We start from the raw sequence: 24,887 nt of genomic DNA, 5'->3' as shown, positions 1-24,887 counted from the left end.
TAATTTGATAACAAAATATATATACTTGTATAGTAGATTATTAAAGGGTGTATATTTTAATTATATGATTTTTAGTATATTAATAATAAACAAATGATATTGCTTGCATGATTTATTATATTAGTTTTACAAAATTAAGTACAGATATGACGCTATCGCTAAGTCTTGGCACGCTGACTAATCTTGTAACCATAGAGCCAATACCTGCTTATACCAAAGTGACCATGTTTACCACTATATTATAAAATGGACAAAAATTACAATGCAATCTATCAATCAATTATAAACGTTTCACATTGTGGTGAAATGTGAATCATAAAATTAATCATAGATGTATCTAAAGTTTGTTCATTTTATATTGCGTAAACAGTGATATCATGTATGTTATTGGTAGAGGTTTTTTTTTTTTTTAATTATCTCCTTCTAGATGTTAAATTGAATCTTTTAGTTTATGTGTGTTCATATATTCTTGATGTTATTCTTCTTTTTAACATTATATATGTATATATATATATCACTTTAAAGTCTTTGTTTAGAACACACGAATATTGCTGCCTGAGATGTTAAATAATTCAATATTTTTTCTTCTGATATTAATTTCTCTAATGTTAATTTAGAAATTTAGAAAATGGCAGCTTTTGTTGACTATTTTTTGTTCTTTATGCAGAGGCTTTTTCTGCATCATTGACAGTAGTCACACCAGATACGGTAGATGTTGCATCCGTAGCAGCAGGTGCCGATTCATTTGCACAAGCCAAAGATGGGAACCTTTGGAAGAGAGCGGCTCGGTATTTAGGATGGCTGAAATTATCAAAAAAAAAAAGCAGATATAGATCAGTTAATATAAAAGTTTCATCGATATGTTATTTTCTTGGTATCTTCTTTAGATGAACAAATGATTTACCTGATACCATAAACAATAGGATTGTATACAGCATTTGCTTTAGCGAAAATGGATCCCCAAATAGTGAAGATAGGTGTGATCTTCTGAGTGTCAAGGATTCCTGTATAATTGATGACAAGATAAGGAGTCCATGCCATGAACCATAAGGAGATCGTCATAAGCGCAACCTAAAGTTATCAAAATTATTGTAATATGCAAATTTATTTGAAATTTGTATATTATATAATATATATGTATGTACACACCTTTGCCAATTTACATTCGGCACTAGTATTAGCATTTTCAGAGGATCTTAGAGATGCTACGTTCATTTTCTTAGCTTGTTCTCGCATATTTTTTTCGTGTGCCGCGACAGCTTGAATGATGAAGTAGTAGCTGTAGATGATCATAAATAGTGGCAGATAGTAGACAAATATGCTGTATATGAAGATGTAAGATGTATATTCTATTCCCTTGCTGAGATAATCAGTGCCGCATGCTGTCAAATTTCCTTCAGGTACATATCTGTCAATGACACGTATTAATCAATGTAGTTTTAAAATTAATGAGGGGAAAAAAAGAACAGAACATTTATTATACTATGACAAGATATTACCGGCCCCATCCTAAAAGAGGTGCAACAGTCCAAAAGATGGAGAATGCCCAAATAGCCAAGATTCGAAGGAGGGCTCCATTGATGGTGAGTGGCTTGCCTGACAAACCTTTGACGATTACGTTATATCTATCGAATGCAATTAAAGTCATTGTCCATATGGAGCCACATCCAAACAGAGAACCCAAAAGTGCGTAGATTTGGCACATAAGAGGCCCAAATACCCACGTCTCATAGTAGCTGTTAATTACCTATTTAAAAAATAGATTTTTCAATAATTTCTTTTAAAAAAATGTTTTGTTAAATGATTGTAAAATAATATTTACCACAGGTGGAGACATGGTGAACATCATGAGGAAATCAGAAAAGGCGAGATTAATAACAAACATGTTGCTTGGAGTACGTAATGATTTTGTTGAACAGAAGATGTAAACCACCATGCCATTACCAATGACAGAGATAAAACCTAGTAAACCAATAACGAAACCAACCATGGGATACCACATAGGATTTATAGGTGGAAATTGATACCAATGTGGATCAATTAAATGTGTCATTTCTGGTGGAATACTATCTACTAAGGTCAGGTTGCCGAATTTCGACCCATGACTCGCCCATGCTGCATAACTTGGTCCCGACATAACGGTCATGTTGGACTATAAATATACAGTTAAAAAAAAAATCTAATTATAGTGTATTTGATGTTATTTGTATATTATTATTTCTTACCTTTACCACAGGCTACTTGGAGAAAATCGTAAAAACAACGAACTAATCCAGGTACTCCCTGAATATTTAAAAGTGGAGGGTGGTCACCGCGGGCTGTGAGGACTTAGAAGGCACCGAATGTTGTTTGGTCCACTGATGGATGCGGCTCGTCTTGTCTCTGCACGAGTCCAGTTTAAATATGCACCGTTACTCCAACTTGACTCCATATGTACCCTTACTCCTTCTTCTCTATATGATTACTTCATCTAAATCTCCAAACAGTCTTAAGACAGTACTTATTAAGTTAGAAGGAATTAAAGAATACCTTGGGGCACCTTCAATGTCGCACACAGAAACCTTACAAGGGTACAACAAGAATAAAACACAAAAGACTGAAGTATATACTTCTTCGATTTCTTCGTGAGTACCTTGAGAATTGTAAGAAGGATAAACTCTTATATGAGACATAATCACGCAACTTTATTCTTTTTTTTTTTTTTTTTAACGATCTATTATAAATAACGCGTAATAATGTTTTTTTTTTATTCTTTTTTCTTTCTTTTATTTTGTATAATAATAAAAATAAAAATGAAAACGTTATAATTAAATTATTAAATATTTGTTGTCTTGTTTATTTTTTAAAGTATATGAAATGTTTTATTGACGTTTGCGTTTTAATATGGTTTCATCATATAAGGAGATTATAGTAATGTTCTATCTATTTTTTATTTTAAATATGTAAAGATTTGATTTTCATTTATAAATATAATATTAATTATTAATTAATTTAACAAAATACATATTATTATAATCTATGTTCGTTTCAAATTTAAATATTTTAGCGCGCGCAATCGGAAAAATCGAAAAAATCGAAAAAATCGAAAAAATCGATAAATCGATCCTTAATCGTGTTTCGAGTTTCGAAACAGGAAAAATAAATTAAATACCAAACGTTATTTGATTGTCACGGGTAAATCTGTTTGTTAAAGTTTAATTAAGTGTTATATCAAATTATTAGTGATAATATTTAATAAAATTTACATTTGTGAAATCATCGATTGAAGAAATAATATAGTGTTAAAATATAATGGAAGATATTGAGGAAGAAAATGGTGCCGGGTTAGGAAACGAAATAGAAGAGGTTTTAACGGCAGAAAATGCACTGGAAGCTATTGAAAATGCATGGCTTAATGAAAAATTTTCTCCAGAAATTCTTCCGCATAAATTTGATCTTGTGGATTGCATGTTGCAACAGATAAGTCATATGGAAGAAAACGTGAAGAGGTTAGAAAGGGATGATCTTCGTTTGTGGATTCATAAAATGGAACTCGAGAGGATACGTTTCCTTATTTCTAGTTATTTAAGAATGCGTTTGGACAAAATAGAAAGATATACTATTCATATATTGTCAGAGGAAGCTGCCAGACAACCAGAAGAAGCTTACTTAACCCCAAATGAAGTACGCTTTGCTAAAGAATATTTGGGTAGCGTTGAAAATCTTTTCAAAACGGTTGCTTTGCAACACATGCCTGCTAGTTTTCAAGCATTTGAAATAGAAAAAGTTAGCACCAAACCAAATATGCAAACTCATGTATTTTTAAGAGCCAATGAAAGAATAACTGGTATTATTTTACCCGGTGTAACAGATGAAGAAATAGATTTGGAAGCTGGTTCTCAACACATTATACAATATAATCTTATCGCTGATTTAGTTAAAAGTGGTGCAGTACAATTAATATGAATAAATTACTCGTAAATTATTTATATATTGGACGTTCAAGAGTAATATGATCATCTTATTTATAACGTAAGATTTTAAATATTATCATTCCATTTATTCATCTTTTTTTGTGGATATATTTCTATCTTTTATGATTTGAAATAGAGAGTAATTCAAATATCTACAAATAATTGTACAAAAGTTTATATATGTGCACATTTTGATTTATTTTTAATTATAAAAGAATACACAAACATGCATATATTATTATTAACAAGTAATTACAAAGTAATTAGTGTTTTAGACCATTAGGATTTCCATTTTCTTGTACTTTCGTTTCTGTAGATATATCGAACTTACTATTATCATAGGCCTGAAAATGATATACGTATAAAATAGAAATTATTTTAACAAGAAAAAGTAAGAATTATTCAAAGAAAATGACACTGTAGTATAATTTTACCTGTTTGCTTATGATTAGGAATTGTTCCATTATATGATCTCCAGTTTCTTTAGCCATTTTATAAAAATAACTTTGTTCGTTCTTTAATAATGTATAAGGATGATCAAATTCGATTACTTCACCATGATCCAGCAATAATATTCTATCGCTATCCATTATAGTATTTAATCTATGAGCTATTGTCAATACCGTGCAATTTTGAAACTTTCTTCTAATTGTACTTTGTATTAATGTGTCTGTTGCAGGATCGACATTAGCCGTAGCTTCATCGAGAATTAGAATTTTATTATTTTCTATAATAGCACGCGCTAGACAAAGCAATTGTCTTTGTCCTGCGCTAAGATTGCTACCACTTTCACTAATTTGATGATCCAAAGAAATAAATGCACTTTTTAATTCTACTTCTTCAAGTGTAGTCCATAAAGCAACATCGTCGTGTTTATTAAATGGGTCTAAGTTGTCTCGCAATGTTGCAGAAAATAGCACTGGATCTTGAGGAATAATAGAAATCTTATTTCGAAGTTCGTGTAAACCAATCTTATTGATTTTAATTCCATCTATGTAAATAGCACCATTGAATTCAGACAAACGAAACAAGGCTGAAATTAACGAAGATTTACCAGCACCAGTACGCCCAACTATTCCAATCTAAAGAAAAAAGAAACAAAATTAGGTTTAAGAAAAGTCAAGGGTTTTATATATATATATGTATATATCTTATTGATAGATACATTATTTATCAATATATGTACATACCTTCATTGCAGGTTGTATAATGAAATTTAAATCTTTCAAAACTGGCGGATCGTTATTAGAATATTGCAAATATACATGATCAAATATAATCTCGCCTTTAGTAGGCCATTCGTGTGATGGTTTGTTATTTGGATCACTCGTAAATGGACCTTCTTCTTCGAGTTGTGTAAATTGTAATACTCTTTCAACGCTAGTCATTTGTGCTATAGCTTCCGCAGTTTGACGCATACCATGTTGTAACATTCCACATAAAATAAGAACCTGTGATATAGCTAGGCCTACATTGCCGGCAAAAGTATTACCTGAAATGTTTGATATTAAAAGATAGAATTTATTTCAATAATATTCAATATTAATGTAAACATGTGCCAATTATAAATAGATATTTACCATCGTTCAAAATAATGAAACTATACGTAACAAAAGCTACAAACAAAACGGATACTGCGTCAAGTGCTAGACCAAATGTTGTGGCAGTTGTAATTGACAATGAATATGCACCAGTGTGTAAATCTTGATGAGAATCAAATTCTTTAGATAACATTTCTTGTGCCTTGGTTGAACGAATTGTACTTAATCCAACTAAAGATGAATTGACGTGAGAAAAGACTGGACTTTTAGCTGAAAAAAGAAAAAAAAAAGAAAAAAAAATGATAATAGATATTTAATAAATAAAACAAATGTTAGATTATTTTTCTAAATGTAAATTTAAGATTTAGATGTCTTACTAGTGCCTTCAAGACGTTTCAAATTTTGTGCAGTTGCTAGATAAATAGTTCTTATCTTCCAACATAGAAAACCCATTATGAGCATAGGTATAATAGACCACCAATTAATGATTATAACTTGTACTAAAATTCCTGTCATTACTGTAAAAATTTGTATTGATTCTATCATAGTTCTTGGTAATACTTCATCAACAGCACCAATATCCTTTGAAAAACGATTAAGTATACGACCTGCAAATGTAAACATATTTTAATTATTTATTATAAATACAAATGTTTGATTTTTGTTTAGTAATTTATCATATGGCGATGCTTACCAAATGGATTTGTATTAAAAAATAGCATAGGTGCTTTAAGTAAACACGAGAACATCATATTATGTAGATTTTTGCTAGCTGTCATGCATGCTTTGTAAAATAAGAGATTTCTCGTTGAGGTCATTACTATACTTAAAGTAATTAAAGCTCCATAAACCGATAAAGCGGTGGTAACATCGAGACCGTATGATTCGTTAAACATTTCTTCATCCAAGTTTGTCTAAAAATGAATATAAAAATGATTTCTATATAAAACACAAAATATTTAACAATTTTCGAGACAAATTGACAATCATTTTTACACTAACCGTATTCTCAGCTGTTATATTTTGCATTGCTATAAAATCATTAAAAATTATATTCGTAATATTATTATTGACCGTATCATTTCTAATTGCGAAATCTGTAGAATTGAAATCACCATTTGTTAATACAGATTTATTAGAATTATCAACAAAGAACGCACGAGTTTGTTCTTTCTTCAATCTCATTTCTTCTTGATTTGTCCTATATTACAAACAAAAGAAAATTAGCGAAAGTTTATAAATAAATACTTTAGTAGGACAAAATATTGAAAAATATCAAATACATGAGTATTGTTATACATTATACATGTGTATTTAATATTAAAACGAGATTCAATGTTGTATTCAATATTTGACAATATTTTCTGCTACTTTGTAGGGTATTTTTTAGGATTATAACAAACTTGAATTCATACCAATAGGCAACCCAATAATCGCTACCACTGCTTCCTATAAGTCCCAATAACATTGATAAGAAAAAGGTAATCATTATAAAAATAGATGCACCAGCTCTAAAATATCTCCAATAAACAGCTTTAGATATGCTTCCTTTAGCCATTAATTCTTCCGTCTCTTGTGGTTCAACATCTTCATCATTTTCTACAACAGTATTACTACTGGATACCAACATATCTGAAGTTGATTCTATACTGTTTTCTTTGACTAATGATTTTTCCTTAGATTCATCATTTTCCAATAATTTCAAAAAATCAATTTTTTTCGTTTGAATATCCGCAAAAGTTCCTTCAATTTCCACGTAACCCTATTAAGGAGTAATAATCAAATATATTTGCAATTTTTAATTTGTATCAAATAAATAACAATATTGGTACTTACATTATTAAGTATAATTATGTGATCACAATCTTTTAAGTACTGTATTTGATGAGTTGCGAGAATTCTCGTTTTATTTTTCAAATATCCATTGATACATTCATCAAATAAATGTTTACCAACGTGTACGTCTACAGCAGATAAAGGATCATCCAAAAGATATATATCAGCATCTCTGTATACTGCTCTATAAACAAGAAATTAAAAGAAAAAAAAAAGAACAAAGTTGAATACATAATAATTTCATAATAATATTATTACATATATATTTATATAATAATTTATATACCTAGCTAAATTAATTCTAGCACGTTGTCCTCCACTAAGTGCAGCACCCCTATCTCCAACTAATGTCTTATCACCGTGCGGAAATTGTTCAAAATCTTTTATCAAAGCACACGCTCTGACAACTTTTTGATATTTTTGTTGATCATATGGTTGTCCAAATAAAATATTATTCCTTACTGTACCAGAAAATAACCAAGATTCTTGACTCGCATATGATATACTTCCTTTAACGCATATTTGACCATGCGATATTTTTAATTCTCCTAATATTAATTGAAGAAATGAACTCTGTAGAAAATCAATGAAAAAAAAAAGAAAATGTTATATAATTGATAACATTATATTATAAAATAATATTTAAAAATATTAAGGTGTTACCTTTCCTGCTCCAACTGGTCCAACTAAAGCATAAAGTTTACCAAATCCCATATAAGTATTAATGCCATGAAGAGTGTTTACAATAGTAGTATCAGTCCACGAAGCAGTAATGTCTTTTAATATAATATTATTTTTGTCATCTTTTGGCAATGCGTGAATTAAAGGCACATTCTCTTCCAATAACAGAAAATTCTATAATAATAAAACAAACAGATAAAATTAAAAGATGCGATAGAAATGTTTTCTCAGTCTCAAGAAGAGATCTCTCTTATCTATAATGTTTATTATTTGAATTAAACAATTTTAAAGCAAATTTAAATTGTTGCTTTTTGTTTTTTTTTCTTTTCTTTTCTTTTCTCACCTGTAATCTTTTTATTGACACTAAAGCCTCAGCTGCAGAAGATACCGCTATAGGATAAAATATAGCCATGGTAGCTTGTAAAATATTAAAGTACTGAGCCATTGAGAATACTTTATCAGCAGATATATTGTTTCCAAGAAGTACATATGCCATGATTGTAAAATACAACGTTGTTCTTTCGGTAAATACAAACGTAGCTAAAGTAAATCCTCTTAAGTACGATGTTAATGTAAGTACATCAATTTCATAACTGAAATACAAATATATCAAGTTATAATCAAACAAAATGTATAAATTGTGATCATATATATATATATATTTATATGTCATACAAATTTGTGGAATATTATTATTACCTTCTTGATAAACTAACTAATTTTTCGAATGGTTTTTCCCACGTATACATTTTGATTATTTGAATTCCTCTTATTATTTCCGACATCAAACGAACTCTTTCGTCGGTTCTTATTGCTATTTTTAATCTTAAACTAGCTGTCCATTTGCTCATATATCCTGAAGTCATGATAAATTAATATATGATGTTAACATTTCTTATTTGTTATGTAATTAATGGCAGACAGTTACATAAATGGAAAAACTTATTTACCTTGAACAGGAATTGTTTGAACAGTTATGAGAAAAACACCAGCTAAAGAAGCTATACCAACACTTTCCCAAATTAAAAAAGCGATTAAGGCACCTTGTAATGGCATAATCCAAATGTAATGTAAATATATAAACAATTGTTCGAATCTTGATACATCGTTTGATAACAAATTGATTATTTGTCCAGAAGTTGTAATACTAGTAGTACCTTGAGATAATCGTAATATCTACAAACAATAATTATTTAATACATTAAATGAGAAACAAAATGTATCATTCATTGTTATTTATTCAAACAAATATATAATTCAATATTACCTTTCTATAAACAAGAGATGAACATGCAACTCTCATTCTCATACCAATTTCCATTGAACCTAATTGGGTATGATGATGAATTAATGCTGTTAACGTTATCAAAATTACAACAGCAGTAGCATACAAATATGCTTCTGTTACAGTTGACGTTGACCTCGGATCAAAATGCCATATCAATAATCCTAATGTATATGGCTGTAAAACTCTAATCAAAACAAAACAAATTCATAATCATATCAGATTATTTATAATCAGACTTTTATAATATATTTATATTTATATTTACCTTGAAACTAAACTTATAAGCAAAGTCCATCCACCGTAATAAGCAAACGATGAAAAAAATGTTTTTCTTAAGGCTGTATATAATTTTGGTTTTCTACCAGCTTCTTTTGCAGCTTTTAATTCTTCCATCCAATTTCTAGAATAAATTCGTGTAATTTTAATAGATTATTTATTTTTTGATTTTATTTTATTTTGTTATTACCATATTGTTTCTTTTTGTATATATATTATACATATGTTTTTATATAAACTTATTATATATATATAAACGTAATATATAATATGTTACTATAATAATATATAATATATTATATTATATATATATATTATAATATATATAACTAATATAATAATATTATTATACATACTTTTATATATATATATATAAACATACATATTATATAAATATTATAAACACATACATGTAATATATTATATTATATGCAAGTAATATTTATTGTTATCATAGAAAGCTTGTATTATAATACTTACACACACATGAGATAAGATTAATATTAGATAATATATATATATACATATATATCTTTATTCATAGATATAATATATATCTAATCTCTCTATTGTAGATATAATATATATCTAATATTAATCTTATCTTAAAGTTATACTTTAAACAGTATACTTACTTTTCTAATTTGTTTCCTAATGATTCACTAATATCGGTAGGTCGTGCATTATAAAGGTCTTTCACTTCTAAATCATGGTCTTTTCCATGTAAAAATAATGGTTTTAACCACCTACAATAATAATAATAATAATAATAATAAATAATTTATATCTTTATTTAAATGAAAATCTGACTTAACGATAATTATTATAATTAACTAAATAAATGAATTATATATTATGAAATTAGTTAACTGATAATATTGTAAAATAGTGTAACAGCAATGGTATAATAATTATTCAAATTAATATAGATATGACACAAACACGAACACACACTTTACAGTGTTTATTACCATATCATTAAATGTCAGATTACAAATACACATTTTCATATATTATGTAATTGTCGTACAAAGAGACATACATATACATATACATATATACATTTATAAAACTATTAAATAGCATTTTACGACAATACAATTAATAACAATGTGTAATAATAAACTTTTATATTATATTCATTGTATGTGTGTATGTTATTAAAAATCAATATACATACAATCACACACATAAACATATTTATATATGCAATTGCATATATTTTACGTAATAACATTGTCAGATACATATATAAAATATGTTATAATAGAATATGATAAGAGATAAATAAATAAGAAATTAAAAACAAAAACAAAAAATAACTTACCAAAAAACAAGTATGCTCAATATATTGGCTTTTGTACGTGGACTTGGATTATCGTACTTTTTACTGCTATCCATTTTTGAAACTTTTGTTTGTTTGTTTTTTGTTGTTGTTGAAATTATAATTTATTTAACGTTAACAGCACACACACTTACACACACACATAAACAAAGAGAGAAAAAAAACAGCAAAACAATTACGAAAAAAGATTTAGGAATGTATCAGCTAAATTGGTACATGATTCAAATGAATCTGATCGATTAATTTGTTTTATTATTTACACGCACTTTTCAATGATGAATGATACAATATAAGAAAATTTTTAATAGATCATAATGAAGGTTATGAATAGACAAAAGGAATAATATATCTAAAGATATGACTAGCGAATAAGATAGTCATATCAAAGTTAACACTAATCTTCAAGATCACAAAGCACGTGCACAAAACGCACGCGTCACACGCGCGATTTAATTGCGTAAATGCGTAGTACAGTATCTAACAAAAGTTAATACAACGTAGTGGTTCCATCAAAGTCTTATTAACGTATGATTTGATTTTACTCTTCTAAGTGATTTATAATTTCTTTTTATCACTTGTTTCATCATTTCTGGAAATGATAGAGTCCAAAGTTTAAGTATACTATAAATTATAGAGAGAGAGAGAGAGAGAGATTACATTGTAATACTATTTTTGAATATCATGAAAAGAAAATCATTATTAACATTTGTTGTAATATATATATCTATATCTATATCTATATCTATATATAATATCTATATATATATATTTAATTTTTGTTTAATTATTCAAAATTATTTTTTATTGTTTTTTAATATTTATTTTTATAATTATTTGATAATTAAAATGCAATTGTCAACCAAGAATAGGACATTCTTTTTTTCTAATTGACTAGATTATTATTCATTTCCGGTTGGTAATTTTATGAAATATTTCTATAGAACTTTATTTTCTTTTTTGTTTTTTTTTTTTGGTTTTTCTTTTTTTGTAGTTTAAATTATACAAAATTATAAGAAATATTGAAATTTATATTTTGCACGATAATTAATTTAATAATAATTATTTACTATTATCTTATCATTTTGTATTTTTCTAATTAGAACATGAGTACGCCATTGATAAGCCGATTTAAATTTAAGTTTCGCGCGAAATAATTAATATACAATAATTATTAACTTTATTATCTTGTTTATTGTTTTATTTAATATATACATATATATATATATATATATATATATATATATATATATATATATATATCCCACATGAATTTACGTAAGAATTTTTTAATTTTTTTTATGCAATAGTAATTTTTATTATTTGAATTTAGACAAAGTTAGAAAATATATTATCTTAGAAGTCATAAGTAAAAAAAAACGTGTGGTGGTGTGTGTACGTTTAATCATAAGGTATATATATTTTATTATGCTTATTCAGTAATGTTAGAAACTCATTAGTTTCACATTACATTTGCACAACAAACCATTCATTTTTTTTTTTACAATATTTTAATAAACGTTCTAACGTTTAAATTATTCCAATTTTTTTTTATATTTTTCGTCGACATAGTTTTTAAAATATATAAACATATATAACAAAACAAAAAAAATAATATTTAAAATGTAATTACATATATATTATTTCTTAAAAACATACTAATTTTTTTTTTATTTCATTTCTAATTATATAAACTCTAGTTTGATTGATTGCCGTTCATGTAAAGAGAGAAAAAAAAAAACATACAAACAAAAAAATATCCACGTGAAACGGAAATACGCGTAAATTCAAGGATGTTTGTATAACAATTTTCCAGAATTATTATCTATTTTTTTCTTCTTCTTCTTGTTGTTGTTGTTTTGTTTAGATTAAATCGTCAATTATTACAAAAGAATGTTACATTCATATTTTTGTTTTGTTTGCTTTTTCTTCTTTTAATACAAATAAATCAAAAACGGATTAAACTAAAAAAAGGAGAGGATAGTGGGAAATCGTATAAATTTTAATCTATAGAAACGTGTTAATACATTGAAAGGTTTTTTTTTTAGTTGGAATTATAAGATAGTACTCAAAAAAAAAAATGAGAAGCATTGCATCAATCATATTGTGCATTTGTAATCCACGTAACATTGGTTCTATGAATATGTACACTTATTTCGTCTATCATGGATTGATTTTTTTTAAATTGTTTCATTTGCGTTTTGTATCGAAGTTGTAGAATTTTTTTTAAGACATACTGCAACAATTATAAAATCATACGTTAGATAATTAAAACAAAAAATTAAGTAAGAAAATATTACATATGAATTGTACCCTAGAAAGTAGCACAAAATATTGAAAAATATTGAATACACATGTATTCAATATTTTATGCTACTAGGGTAGTATTATTACACAATATTAACTTTACCTTTCTATAAGAGATGCACGCATAGTCGATGTAATATTAGCTGGAACACATTCGGAAAGTTTAAAAACACTTTCTATGACAGAAAGTTCGGTTGAAGTTGTTTCCATCCCACAAAAAGAGACCCAATCGTTTACAACCATGCCTGCAGCAATAACATCGCTGCCTCTATTGACTGTACCTGCCTGTATAATTATATTGATAATTAATTTGTATTGTTTACTTAACTTCATATTTTTCAATTCTTTCTTTCTTTCTTTCTTTCTTTCTTTCTTTGTACAATATAAAAACAAAATTTGATCTTACAACGAGGGGTACTTGTAACAGGGATGATAACTCATCCTGATCCTGAATTGAAGTTTTTGGATGTACTAAACCACCTTGATTAGATAAAACTGAGTATGATCCAATAAGAACATTACTTGCTACTGTTTGTCGAAAAACTTCAACATTCAAAGTATCTGCTAAAATTTCTTCAGTTTCCTATAAAATATATTAGATATAAAATGAATGTTATATGTATTGTATTGTAATTGTAATACATGATATTGTTATAAACAAAAATGTATACCCTATCAAGATCAGGGTGAACCAAGGCAACATAATCATTACAAGCAACAACATTTCCCAAAGCTGAAAGTCTTTCTTCAACCCTTTGTACTTTAACACTGTCTGGTAAAGAATTTCTTATGTGTTGCAATTCTGTATCCGTGGTTGTATTTGGTACTAATAATCCATTTTTGTTTCCTACAAAATAATTATTTATATTACTTTTGTTGTTGTTGTTGATATTTATATTATTTTTAAAAATAACGTACCAACGGTTAATCGTCCAATAATACGACATCCTGCTATTGACGCGTGTACTACAGGGATTGTATCAGCAAGTTCAGCTTCAAATACACTGTAAATAATAAGAGATAATTTTGTTGATCTCTTTATTACAATTAAATAACTTTCTAATGTGTGTTTTGATTAGTATAAAGGTCAAGTCCAATAGATAATTCATAGATTAAAGTCTTATCGTTGATAAGAGATTACGTTAAATTATTCTCAGTATTTAATTCTTTAAAGATTAACAAAATAATGATTTAAGAAATTATATTTTATATTTATATTACCTATAAAAATTTTCAGAACCACCAATTGCAACTAGACAATAAGAATTCGTCAATTTAGAAAATACACCAATTTCATTATTATTTTCGAATTGTACACGAACCGCCATGATTGGATTCAAGATAAATTTATATCGGTGTAATGACAGAGAGATTTATTTTTTTATGGAAAATTTAAGTTTACTTGTGAAATATATAATTTACAAACAATTCAACACACTCTAACCTATACAATCAAGTCTTTTTTACAATCAAGCACGAGGTTACTAATAACTGTGATCAAAATAAGACGGATAAACTTTGAAAAATAACGATAGATGCAGTAACGCTCTCTTCAGTCTTATCGTTGCAACTACATTTGATTCAAATGGTTACTACGATTTGATTGGTTGCTTATGATTCGTTCGCGGTCTCGACGAATTAACGACTAGCGTTCATATTTTTTCGTCACAACCTCTCTCGATAAATCGACCAATAGCGAGAGAGCGCGAAGTATTTCAATTTCGTATTATTGCGTTATTTGTTGCAATACTTTTTTCTTCAAATTGTTCAAGGAATATTTCAAAATTGTTATATTTAATATAAATAATTATCTCGAAATAAAGTATTAGAATCTTTAGGTAAGAAAAGACTTGTGATATATATTATTATTATTATTATTATTATTATTATTATTATTATTATTATTATATTCAATCAACTATTCGTTGGTTATGAAAGGTTATGCAATAGGTAAGTTTCAGGAAGTGTTGGAAATGATTGAAATAAATTTCCACGAAACAAAATGGGTGTTAATAATTAGATTTATTTCAGCCAGTTTTGGAAATCAGTTCCTTAAGTTTCGTATATCTGCATGGACATTTGGCCAGCAGTCGAAATTAAATAGAATTATTTCTTTTGCTTTAATAAGCGCAGATTTTTTTTTTCTTTTGATATGGACAACGGTCTGTACAGTAAGTTTATTATATATAGTACGAAACACATTGTTCCTCTCGTTTTTTTTTTCACCTTGCATTCTCGTACGTACACACATAAACGCGCGCACACAAACAAACACCCACGCATACGGACGAGAGAGCGTGCGCGCGCGCGCTCGCGCACATACCAACACACATACATAAACACACCCGTACACACGCATACGTACACACTTTAAACGCATCCTTTTATTATACGATCGATACTAAAAAAAAGCACGATCCTTGTTTCTACTAATAATACAATAATATATCGATAAAAATATTTAAACAATAAAAATCATTGTTTTATATTAACAATAATGTCATAAGCGTTTAGAAGTAAAATTTCTCTCTCTCTATATATATATATACTCTGTTACAGTTCGAAGAAATTGTTATATATTATAATAACTTATGTGTTCGTTTTAAGAACTTTACCAAACATGTCCTCTCTTCGAACTTTCCTTTAACTAATTGTAAATCAATTATCTTCATGAGTTTAATTTGATTTTTTAGTCATCCCAAAAAACAACATTCCCTAATTTTTTTCTAATTATATTATATTATTTTATTTTATTTATTTTTCTTTTTCATTTTGATTAATCCAGAAAGTCGGTCAGTCATTTTGTTATATAATATTGGAACATTGTCGGCAGTGAGATGTGTTTTTGGCAGATTAAATTAACGACTCCGATTAATTGTGAACATTCCTGTATATATACAGGGCTGTATTCGAATTTTTGTTTCTTTCTTTTTTCTTTTTCTATGCCGTTTTTGTACAATAATAATCAATTTTATTTCATATACCAAACGTATTTCTAAATGACTTTTAAAAAAGAACAAAAATAACCATTTTATACGTAAAACGTGTTATTACATTTCGAATATATTTTTAATCTTTTTATTACGGCGATCGATAGATCGATCAATCGAATAACCAAGCCTATGAGAGAGAGAGAAAGAGAATGCTTGGAGCGTAAATAAAAGATAGTAGATAAATTTGTTTCAATATTGTGTACAGGTAGGATGATGATGAATTAGGTTGATAGGAAGGGTGAATTTAATCCAGCTACCTGAATTTTTTCCTTTTTATTAACGTACACCGTAAACTTTTCGACCCTAAACGAAAAGTTGTGTAGGTGTAGTAAAATGTGTGTGTAGCTTTTAATTACGTACTCGAATAAGTGACTACGAACAGAGAGAAAGGGAGAGAGAGAGAGAGAGAGAGAGAGAGACAAGTTATCGATAATTCGAACAATTTTCCGATAAACACCAGGCAAAGAGAAAATAATTGTAACTTTGTGTGTCACTCTGTATAACAATATATATATATATATATGTATATTCTCTCTCTCTCTCTCTTATGTTAGTGCTTCGTTATCGAGAAGCACGGTTACGATGATAACGATATAAACTTTTGTGTTATATCATTTATTCGTTAATTAACGATACACACGTATACACGTCGAAATATCTTTTTTTTTTTTTTTTTTTTTTTTGATGAATATTATTTTGATTTTAGCCCGTTGTTATCACTATTTTTATTATTATATAATACACATTGAAATATTTGTATTCCTGTTTTTCGGGTGAAAACTTCTTTAAAATGGGTTTGATTTGAAATAATGAAACGCGATGATGTATTGGGAAAACGAAACCGAGATTTAGTGGGGGGAAAGAAATGGTCTTAATACTACGTAAAAAGAGAAAAAAAAACAAATATAACATTATTTATAAATCATCATTATTTATAAAAATATTTGATTTGAAAACATTTTTTAAAGTGTTTTATTATTTACTTTTTTTTTGTAATTATTATAAAAATGCGCGCCTGTATAAATGCAACCCTCCAGACACAGTTTGAAAATGTTGCCTGCAAGCGTCATCTGTCGGGACGAAATTCTTTTTCTGTCCGAATGATAAACAACCCGTCATACACACGTGTATAAACAGTTTTGACTAGAAAAATAATTCCGTCCCGAGTAGATGGCGCTCGCAAGCAACATTTTCAAAGTGTATATCTGGAAGGTTGCATACGAACAGGCGCGAATTTTTCATAAATTAAATTAATAATTAAATAAATAATTACAAATTAAAAGTACAAATAATATTATAATAATAATATATAATAAATTATCCTCGAAACTTGTTTATTTGAAGGTTTCACTTCTAACTTGTGTGATGTGCACACATGTTTCTTTTCTTTTAAAAATAAATTTTTATTTGGTTTGGACGTATGCGAGAAAAAGTATTTTCCATTTTTAAATGGTGGAGAGGGCTGGAGGAAAGGGGTTTAGGTAATCAAAAATTGAGGGGTAAAGACAAATAATAACAATAATAATAATAATAATAATCTCTTTCTCTCTCGTTTGGTTTCTTCCTTCATTTCTTATGAGGACTTATGAACACTTTTTCTCATTCTTATAAATAAATAAATAAATAAATAAATAAATAAATAAATAAATAAATAAATAAATACAATAAAAAAGAACAAGAAAATGAGAAGAAGGGGGACGGGCGCATTTATGTTCTTCAGTTACCCGGCTTGAATGTGGTATACTGCGGTGGCTTGTCGATCTTGCTAGGATGCTTCAACGTCGCTAAACGATCTGGTTTGAGAAACAGCTGCTCCCCCTGCACAATGTTTATCTCAAAGAGAAGGTTGGAAAAGAGAAAAAAAAGGGCTGAGGAGCTCAATGCAACTTATATGTATCTATATGTACGTATGTATATATGTATATAGTTAACAGGGGAGGGAAACGCATGGTACATTGCAGGTAAAAATATCTGTCAATCTGTCTGTCTATCTGTCTGTCTGCTTGTGTATCTGTCTGTTTGTGTGTCTGCTGTTTGTGTGTCTGTTTATTTGTGTGCTGCTGTTTGTGTGTCTGTCTATTTGTGTGCTGCTGTTCATGTGTCTATCTTTCTGTGTGCAGCTGTTAGTGTGTCTGCTGTGTGTCTGCTGTTTTGGGTGTCCTGCTGTTTGTGTGCTGCTGTAAGTGTGTTCTGCTGTGTGTCTGTCTGTTTTGGGTGTCCTGCTGTGTGTCTGTCTGTTTTGGGTGTCCTGCTGTGTGTCTGTCTGTTTGTGTGTCCTGTTTGTTGTGTGGTCTGTTGTTTGTCTGTCTGTCTGTCTGTATGTCTGCTGTTTGTATGAGTTGTGTGTCCTGTCTGTTGGGTGTCAGTGTGTATGCATGTGCTTATATATTTATTAATATGTTACACAAGCACAGGAAAAATACTTTTCTACGTTATTTTGTAAGCTCGGTCCGTTCGTTGAATAAAAACGAAGCAATGATTATTTCGTTCGCATTTAATTTAGCGACAGGCATGTATATGTGTAAGTGTATATGTTAATAATATGTATAGTAATATAGGTTATTAGAAAATCTCTCTCTATATTAGTTTATATAAGTTCGTTTAATGATCGATTATCTTAACTTCTTAGTTGTTTCTTGATTTCTACGTGAACAACGTATCGGATAATAGGAATGTGAGTATTTACAGGTTTTTTTTTTTTTTTGAAAAATAAAAAAAGAAATAAAAATAAAAAAAAAATAAAAGAAAAATGGTTGTCATCGATGAAAAATGCGAATGCACAAGCATTTGGCGTTTGGGTTGATGTGCGTACGCGCGCACGTCTTATGCTGCTGTTGCTGTATGTATGTTTGTATATGTCGTGTGCTTATAAAGATTTTCTTTTCTTTTTCAGTAACATTTTGTTTAATGAGATACACCTTTTTCATCTTCTTCACCCTTTTTTTTTTCAACATACGCGCGTACGCACTTACACGAGATTAAAAGCTTTATCAAATATACTTGGCTCGTAACGCGTTTTACAAGATGCTACTTTAAATGTGCCCATAATTATGAAAGTGCTTGTCTAAGTCATATATTTCTTTTCCTTAGAAATATTCTAAAGAATAACATTTAAATATTCTAATTGAATTTTATATTAGGTCTACCGGAAAATACTATCCGTTGGAACAAACATTAGTTTTAATTTTTCGTCATTAGGGTTAAGGCCTATTTCATTTCTTCAAATGAAATATATGTACAAAGTGCCACCATATTGACAAGAGTTCAAAAGTAATTCAATTAATTCATTGTTTAAATTATGAATAATTTATTATTTGATTTTATTAAAAAAAAAAATGGACAGAATCTTCTGGTAGACCTAATATAATATTTAAAATAACAAACACATTACGTAATATTGAATTAGTTTAAAATAATGTGGCGTGAAGTGTAATGGATAAACTCATGTTTTTTTTCTTTTTTTTAAATTTTCACTTATTAGAACATTTTAATAATTATGGTCACAAATAATATTCATACGATGCACTTCGATGAGAACAAACAATCCTTTGGAATTTTCTCACCACTACTATTTATTTTCTTTTAACTAAAAGGGACGATATATTGTTACCAAAACGAATTCAACTATTTATATAATATTATAGGTAAATTATTATAATGATTTATTTATTCAAAATCGTGGTATCAATGCCGGAGTACTACGGTTTTGGTGATAGTGCGTCATACTCAACAGGGTTTCAAGATTTTAGGGATGTTTTATAAATGGGGGTGAAAGTGGAGGTGAAGGAAAGTGCATCGAATTATCGATGATATTTTTTGTAACAACATTTCTTACGATTTAAATACAAAGTGCAAGTTTTTTTTCCAATCATGCGCGTTGATTAAGAAATATATATATGTATGTATATGTGTATATATATATATATATATATATATAATATGTATGCAAGTATGTGTTTATTAATATTTTTAATTTGTCTACACTGTTGCAATTTTGATTTGTTTGACATGAGTTATATATATATATATTTTTCTTTTTATTTTATTTATTTTTTTATTTTATTATTTTTGTCAAATAATTTTACCATGTGTATATATATATATTCTTTTTTTTTTTTTTAAGAAAAACTCGACGTATCAATGTCGGTTAAATAAATCAAAATAAAGTATATAGGAACATTGAATTTATAATTTATATTTTAATATTGAAAAAAGAAGAGAGAAAAAAAAGAAAACCCCCCAAAAACAAAATAACTTTATTTATATCTATTATATTCATCAGACTTTTCATTTAATAATAAAACGTTTAATAATATTTACAATATTTAGAACATCGATCAATTAATCAATCGCATAGTACGTATATTTTTTTTTTTTCTATACACGTGATATTTAAAAAGATAATTTATTAATTATATTTTTAATAATAATCCTCTCGCACTTAAGAAATTTGACTGACGTACAATTGTCATTTAAAATTGGCAAGAGATTAAACGTCAATTAAATATTTTTTTATTATAACGAGTTTAGTAAACGATTGCAACATATATATATATATATATACATATATTTATGTATATGTATATTTATATGTATATATTGTAATAATCACATATATTCTCACAACCGTATATCAACTAGTTTTCTTTTTTTTTTTTTACTTTTTTCTTTTCTTATTACGTTTCATATTATTTTTCTAATAGAGCTTATTATTATTATTATTATTATTATTATTATTATTATTATTATCATTCCATTTAATACTTTCATCCGTATAATTTTATAAAATTCAGCCAAGTCAGTCTTTCGTTCTTGAATCCCGCAGGACTCGTGGCTGTAAACGAAAATGGTACTTTCTGGATGGGCAAGGAAAGAAATAAATAAGCAATGGATAATATAAATTAGTACAAATGAAAAAAAAAACAACAACAGTTTCTATATATATATATATAATAATACAGTTAAATAAGATGGAAATGCGATTGGTTAAAGGTAAATATTTATACGTGCTGACACACTCACATCCATACCCATATCATCACACACACATACACACACACGTATACACAGTACACACACATACATATATATACATAATACGATGTACACGTGGCATTGATTAAGGAGAAATACAAAGCTGACTAATTGCAAACTAAAATGCATGCGCGTTTGTGCATTTTACTAATTCAATCAAAACCCTTGCAATCGATTACGAATTGCTATTTCATTCGCAAGAATAAATAACATAATGAAAAAGAGATATAGAAAAACAGAGAGAGAGAGAGAGAGAGAGAGAGAGAGAGAAAGAGAGAAAGAGAGATTAAAATACAATTGGGGTTAAAAAACGAGGCCAATAATTGCACGAGAATGTCAGAAAGATGTTTGTCTAAGAAAAATTTTTTTTTTAGATATTGAAAATCCAACATGAAAGTGTTTTTTTTTCTTTTTTTTTTTTTTTCAAAGATTCATCTCAATCATTAATTTCAATCGATTTTATTCATTTAAAAAAAAGATATATAATTTACAATAAATTCATAATTCTTCGAGACATCAAATATTTCGTTTGAAAATCTAACAGAAAAGTGTTTTCCTTTAAAGATTCATTTCAATCATCAATATCAATTGATTTTACTTATTTAAAAAAACAAAAGTAAATAAATAACACAATTGTGCGTCAAATATCAAAACTAAAAAGATTTTATTTGATTTTCATTTAAAAATTCTTCGAGACATCAAATATTTCATTTCAAAATGTAAAAGAAAAGTGTTTTTTTTTTAACCTTTTAGTCACTACGCGCCATTATAGTTACTTTCGCGAGTGCCATCTTTGAATACGATGCGCAACTATAGGGGCTTCCCCGAATATCATTTTTCAATACTATGCGCCATTATAGTTGCTTTCACAGATATTATCTTTTAAAATATATATTAGAACTAATTTTATTATTAATTATTAAAGTAAATTGTTTTAATTAAAGTATATGTGTATTGTTTCTTTAAAAACAAATTATTACAAATAATAGAACGGCCATTGTTCATAGTTCATCAACATTCAGCCATGTTTAAGATGTTAAAGATTCATTCCAATTATCACAATTAATTACTTGATTTATTTAAAACAAAGTTAAATAACACATTGTTTGTCAATTATCAAAACAAGATACTTTATTTGATTTTCCATTAGAAAATTTTGAAACTGTGTGAATATATGATTTTGATCTAACAACTAAAATAATATTGTTATAGATAATATATCAACATTAGAACATAGATTTGAAATGAAAATCTTTTATTATTCACATCTCGATATGGCAGAAAGGAAACAAACGTTAACGCCGTTTCTCTTATACCAAAATGAATCACGTCTCTAGTAGAATGATATTTATTTCAGGGTATAGGTAACAAATGGAAATACGGCAATAACACGATAAAGGAATATCGATTATTATATCGATTCAAAACCCACCCCTAACTCACCCCAATCTCCAACTGTATTCTCTTCCCACAGTATTCGCAATATTTTATTTCGATTTAGAATGATCTAACGATTCGCAGTTTGGCCTAGTTTTTTTTTGGGAGGGGGGGGGGGACGTGTGTAATTCATTTTGTATTTTTCAAAGAAGAACATATAAAAAGAAGTGCAAGAGAAAATTCAATTCGTTTACTTTCAAACTTTTCTCTTCTCGTATACTTTTTTGTCATTTTTTTCTTTTTCTTTTTTTTTTTTGGTGTTTTTTTTTGGTATTTTTTTTTTTCTTTTTTTTTTCGCTTTTCCGTGTTACATTTTGCCATAGGAAATTTATCAAGCCATCATACTGATGACGAACGATAAATGAAAATGTAATTTCTTTTTTTTTGTACTAATTAAAGCCATGTTTTTATTATTAATATTATTATTATTATTATTATTATTATTATTATTATTATTACGATATATAAAACTCACGAATATTCGAATATTCGAATATTATGATTTTATTTTTGCAAAAAAAAAAAACAAAAAACGAACAACAATGAAGAATCGTTTAGTCATAATATCGAATAAAATGTTCATCCACAATTTTTATATTTCCAATCTAACTTTTTGTTCGATGAACAACAAAACAAAAAAATAATATAAAATAGTATACAAAAATAAAAACTCTCTCTTTTTTTTCTCTCTCTCTCTCTCGCTCTCTCTCGCTCTCTTTCTTTTTCTATTTCTCTCTTTATCTCTACGTTTATCCAACACACGATTTTTGGGATACTACGCACGTGTTACGTGATTTTCCCCGCTTTCTACTAAAGTATACACACGCTCATGGAATTTCTAACTTTCATATATATATATATATATATATATATATATATATATATATATATATATATTTCGCATTCATCTACCGTTGTTCCGTGTTTTTTAAGCTAAAATCACGCTTGTAACGAGAATTTGGGTGGTCAGTCAGCAAATGTCACTTTCAATGGCAAGCTTTGCTATATTGCTTTTTTTTTTTATTTATATATTTTTTTTTTATCTTAGCAAAAGAATCATTTGCTATGCTTAATTACACATGCAATCGTTCACTCAATAATTATGAAAATGATCTAACGATAAGTCATAAATTTAAACAAAAAAAAAAACAAAAAAAATACATCAATTTATCAGTTCTATCAATTTGACATTATTTTCAATTAAATTAAAAAAAAAAAAAAAAAAAAAAATTCAATGTAATTTTGAAAAATTAATAAGTTACATAGTGTTTGGTATTTGGTATATTATATGTGATCATAATTATGAAAATGATATGAGTTAAAATATTAAAATAAATGAGTTTATTATATTAAACTAAATAAATTCAATCATGTAATTTTTACGATATTGTTAAAAATAAATCGTCAGATAGTGTTTGTTAGTTTGAAGATTATGTAGAATTTATTTAATGTTCAAATGTAATTCTTTAGAATATCTCGACAAAAAAAAAATATATATTGTAACTTTTTTTATATACAAAAATTTAGTGTCACATTGTATACGAAATTTTGTTTATTTTGTGTAATTTTTTGTCAATTAACAACATTCGATAGTTTTTATCGCGTTTATTTTTTATTTTTTATCGTTAATTTAAAGATTTATTATATTTAGAGATTATGTTTAGGTCTTTAGGTACTGTAAATTATCAATAAATGGTGCTGTATTATAATTTAATTATTGGATATATTCACGTTATATTTTTTTTCTCGAATTTATATATGACATAACCTTGCTTGCTTTTTATATTTTTTTTCTGTATTATTATTTTCTGTATTTTATTGCGTAATTGTGGTATTATTTCGTGTTTTTATTATAATTTACTAAACTTTTAAAACTTCGAATATAAAATAGTTTTTTTTCGTATTTTTTATCGCTAATTAAAGGATTTGTAATTTTAAGGTTATCTAAGTCTGTAGGTACTGTAAATTTTCAATAGATGGTGCTGTATTACAATTCAATTATTTCAGGTTTTTTTCAGAGTTACATAACACGAAACTAACCTTATTGTTTTTTATATTTTTTTTCTGTATTATTATTTTCTGTATTTTAATGTGTAATTGTGATATTATTTCGTGTTTTGTTATAATTTATTAAACTTGTAAAACTTAGAATATAGGACAGTTTTTTATCGCGATTTTTTGTTTTATTTTTTATCGCTA

The 24,887-nt window shown here is 27.4% G+C and overlaps 5 protein-coding genes across 7 annotated transcripts in view; 1 reads left to right on the top strand and 4 right to left on the bottom strand.

Annotated features, from left to right (window-relative positions):
• Positions 1 to 97: 97 nt before the first annotated feature.
• On the bottom strand, positions 98 to 2,563 carry Lop1 (long wavelength sensitive opsin 1). Of its 2 annotated transcripts, none has more exons than XM_015320119.2 (6): positions 2,226 to 2,563; positions 1,823 to 2,179; positions 1,500 to 1,747; positions 1,150 to 1,408; positions 905 to 1,071; positions 98 to 801 (listed from the first exon to the last, which is right to left on the bottom strand). In XM_015320119.2, the coding sequence occupies exons 2-6, from the start codon at positions 2,144 to 2,146 to the stop codon at positions 660 to 662; spliced, it is 1,140 nt and encodes a 379-aa protein (XP_015175605.1). In that variant the 5' UTR covers positions 2,147 to 2,179; positions 2,226 to 2,563; the 3' UTR covers positions 98 to 659. The 2 variants fall into 2 exon arrangements, with proteins under 2 accessions (XP_015175605.1, XP_015175604.1); XM_015320118.2 differs by having other exon boundaries at positions 1,823 to 2,152; positions 2,226 to 2,557.
• Positions 2,564 to 3,094: 531 nt separating this feature from the next.
• On the top strand, positions 3,095 to 4,674 carry Sld5 (DNA replication complex GINS protein SLD5). The gene is made up of 2 exons (XM_015320121.2): positions 3,095 to 4,011; positions 4,633 to 4,674. The coding sequence occupies exon 1, from the start codon at positions 3,292 to 3,294 to the stop codon at positions 3,943 to 3,945; it is 654 nt and encodes a 217-aa protein (XP_015175607.1). The 5' UTR covers positions 3,095 to 3,291; the 3' UTR covers positions 3,946 to 4,011; positions 4,633 to 4,674.
• On the bottom strand, positions 4,127 to 11,551 carry LOC107065964 (ATP-binding cassette sub-family C member 4). The gene is made up of 18 exons (XM_015320116.2): positions 10,903 to 11,551; positions 10,211 to 10,321; positions 9,565 to 9,699; positions 9,279 to 9,483; positions 8,962 to 9,187; positions 8,711 to 8,867; positions 8,355 to 8,604; positions 7,994 to 8,185; positions 7,617 to 7,903; positions 7,331 to 7,514; positions 6,910 to 7,256; positions 6,497 to 6,695; positions 6,189 to 6,408; positions 5,872 to 6,102; positions 5,534 to 5,764; positions 5,144 to 5,445; positions 4,388 to 5,035; positions 4,127 to 4,297 (listed from the first exon to the last, which is right to left on the bottom strand). The coding sequence occupies exons 1-18, from the start codon at positions 10,974 to 10,976 to the stop codon at positions 4,217 to 4,219; spliced, it is 4,080 nt and encodes a 1,359-aa protein (XP_015175602.1). The 5' UTR covers positions 10,977 to 11,551; the 3' UTR covers positions 4,127 to 4,216.
• A 1,347-nt stretch (positions 11,552 to 12,898) lies between these two features.
• eIF6 (eukaryotic translation initiation factor 6) lies at positions 12,899 to 14,720 on the bottom strand. The gene is made up of 6 exons (XM_015320106.2): positions 14,446 to 14,720; positions 14,143 to 14,228; positions 13,896 to 14,071; positions 13,631 to 13,807; positions 13,328 to 13,509; positions 12,899 to 13,153 (listed from the first exon to the last, which is right to left on the bottom strand). Exons 1-6 carry the CDS (start codon positions 14,550 to 14,552, stop codon positions 13,144 to 13,146), a joined length of 738 nt encoding a protein of 245 aa, XP_015175592.1. The 5' UTR covers positions 14,553 to 14,720; the 3' UTR covers positions 12,899 to 13,143.
• Positions 14,721 to 15,227: 507 nt separating this feature from the next.
• LOC107066047 (synaptogenesis protein syg-1) overlaps positions 15,228 to 24,887 on the bottom strand; it is a 161,838-nt gene continuing 152,178 nt past the window's right edge. For both annotated transcript variants that reach the window (XM_089175463.1, XM_089175462.1), the window contains one exon: positions 15,228 to 18,035. In XM_089175463.1, coding sequence (XP_089031589.1) covers positions 17,934 to 18,035 — 102 coding nt within the window. In that variant the 3' untranslated portion in view covers positions 15,228 to 17,933. The remainder of the gene's footprint in view (positions 18,036 to 24,887) is intronic.

The sequence above is a fragment of the Polistes dominula genome, unplaced genomic scaffold (assembly GCF_049000335.1).
Source record: "Polistes dominula isolate Pdom_NZ unplaced genomic scaffold, Pdom_raw_medaka contig_17, whole genome shotgun sequence".
Lineage (NCBI taxonomy): Eukaryota > Metazoa > Arthropoda > Insecta > Hymenoptera > Vespidae > Polistes > Polistes dominula.
The sequence above is the reverse complement of the archived record's forward strand: the minus strand, read 5'-3'. Positions and strand labels throughout refer to the sequence as shown.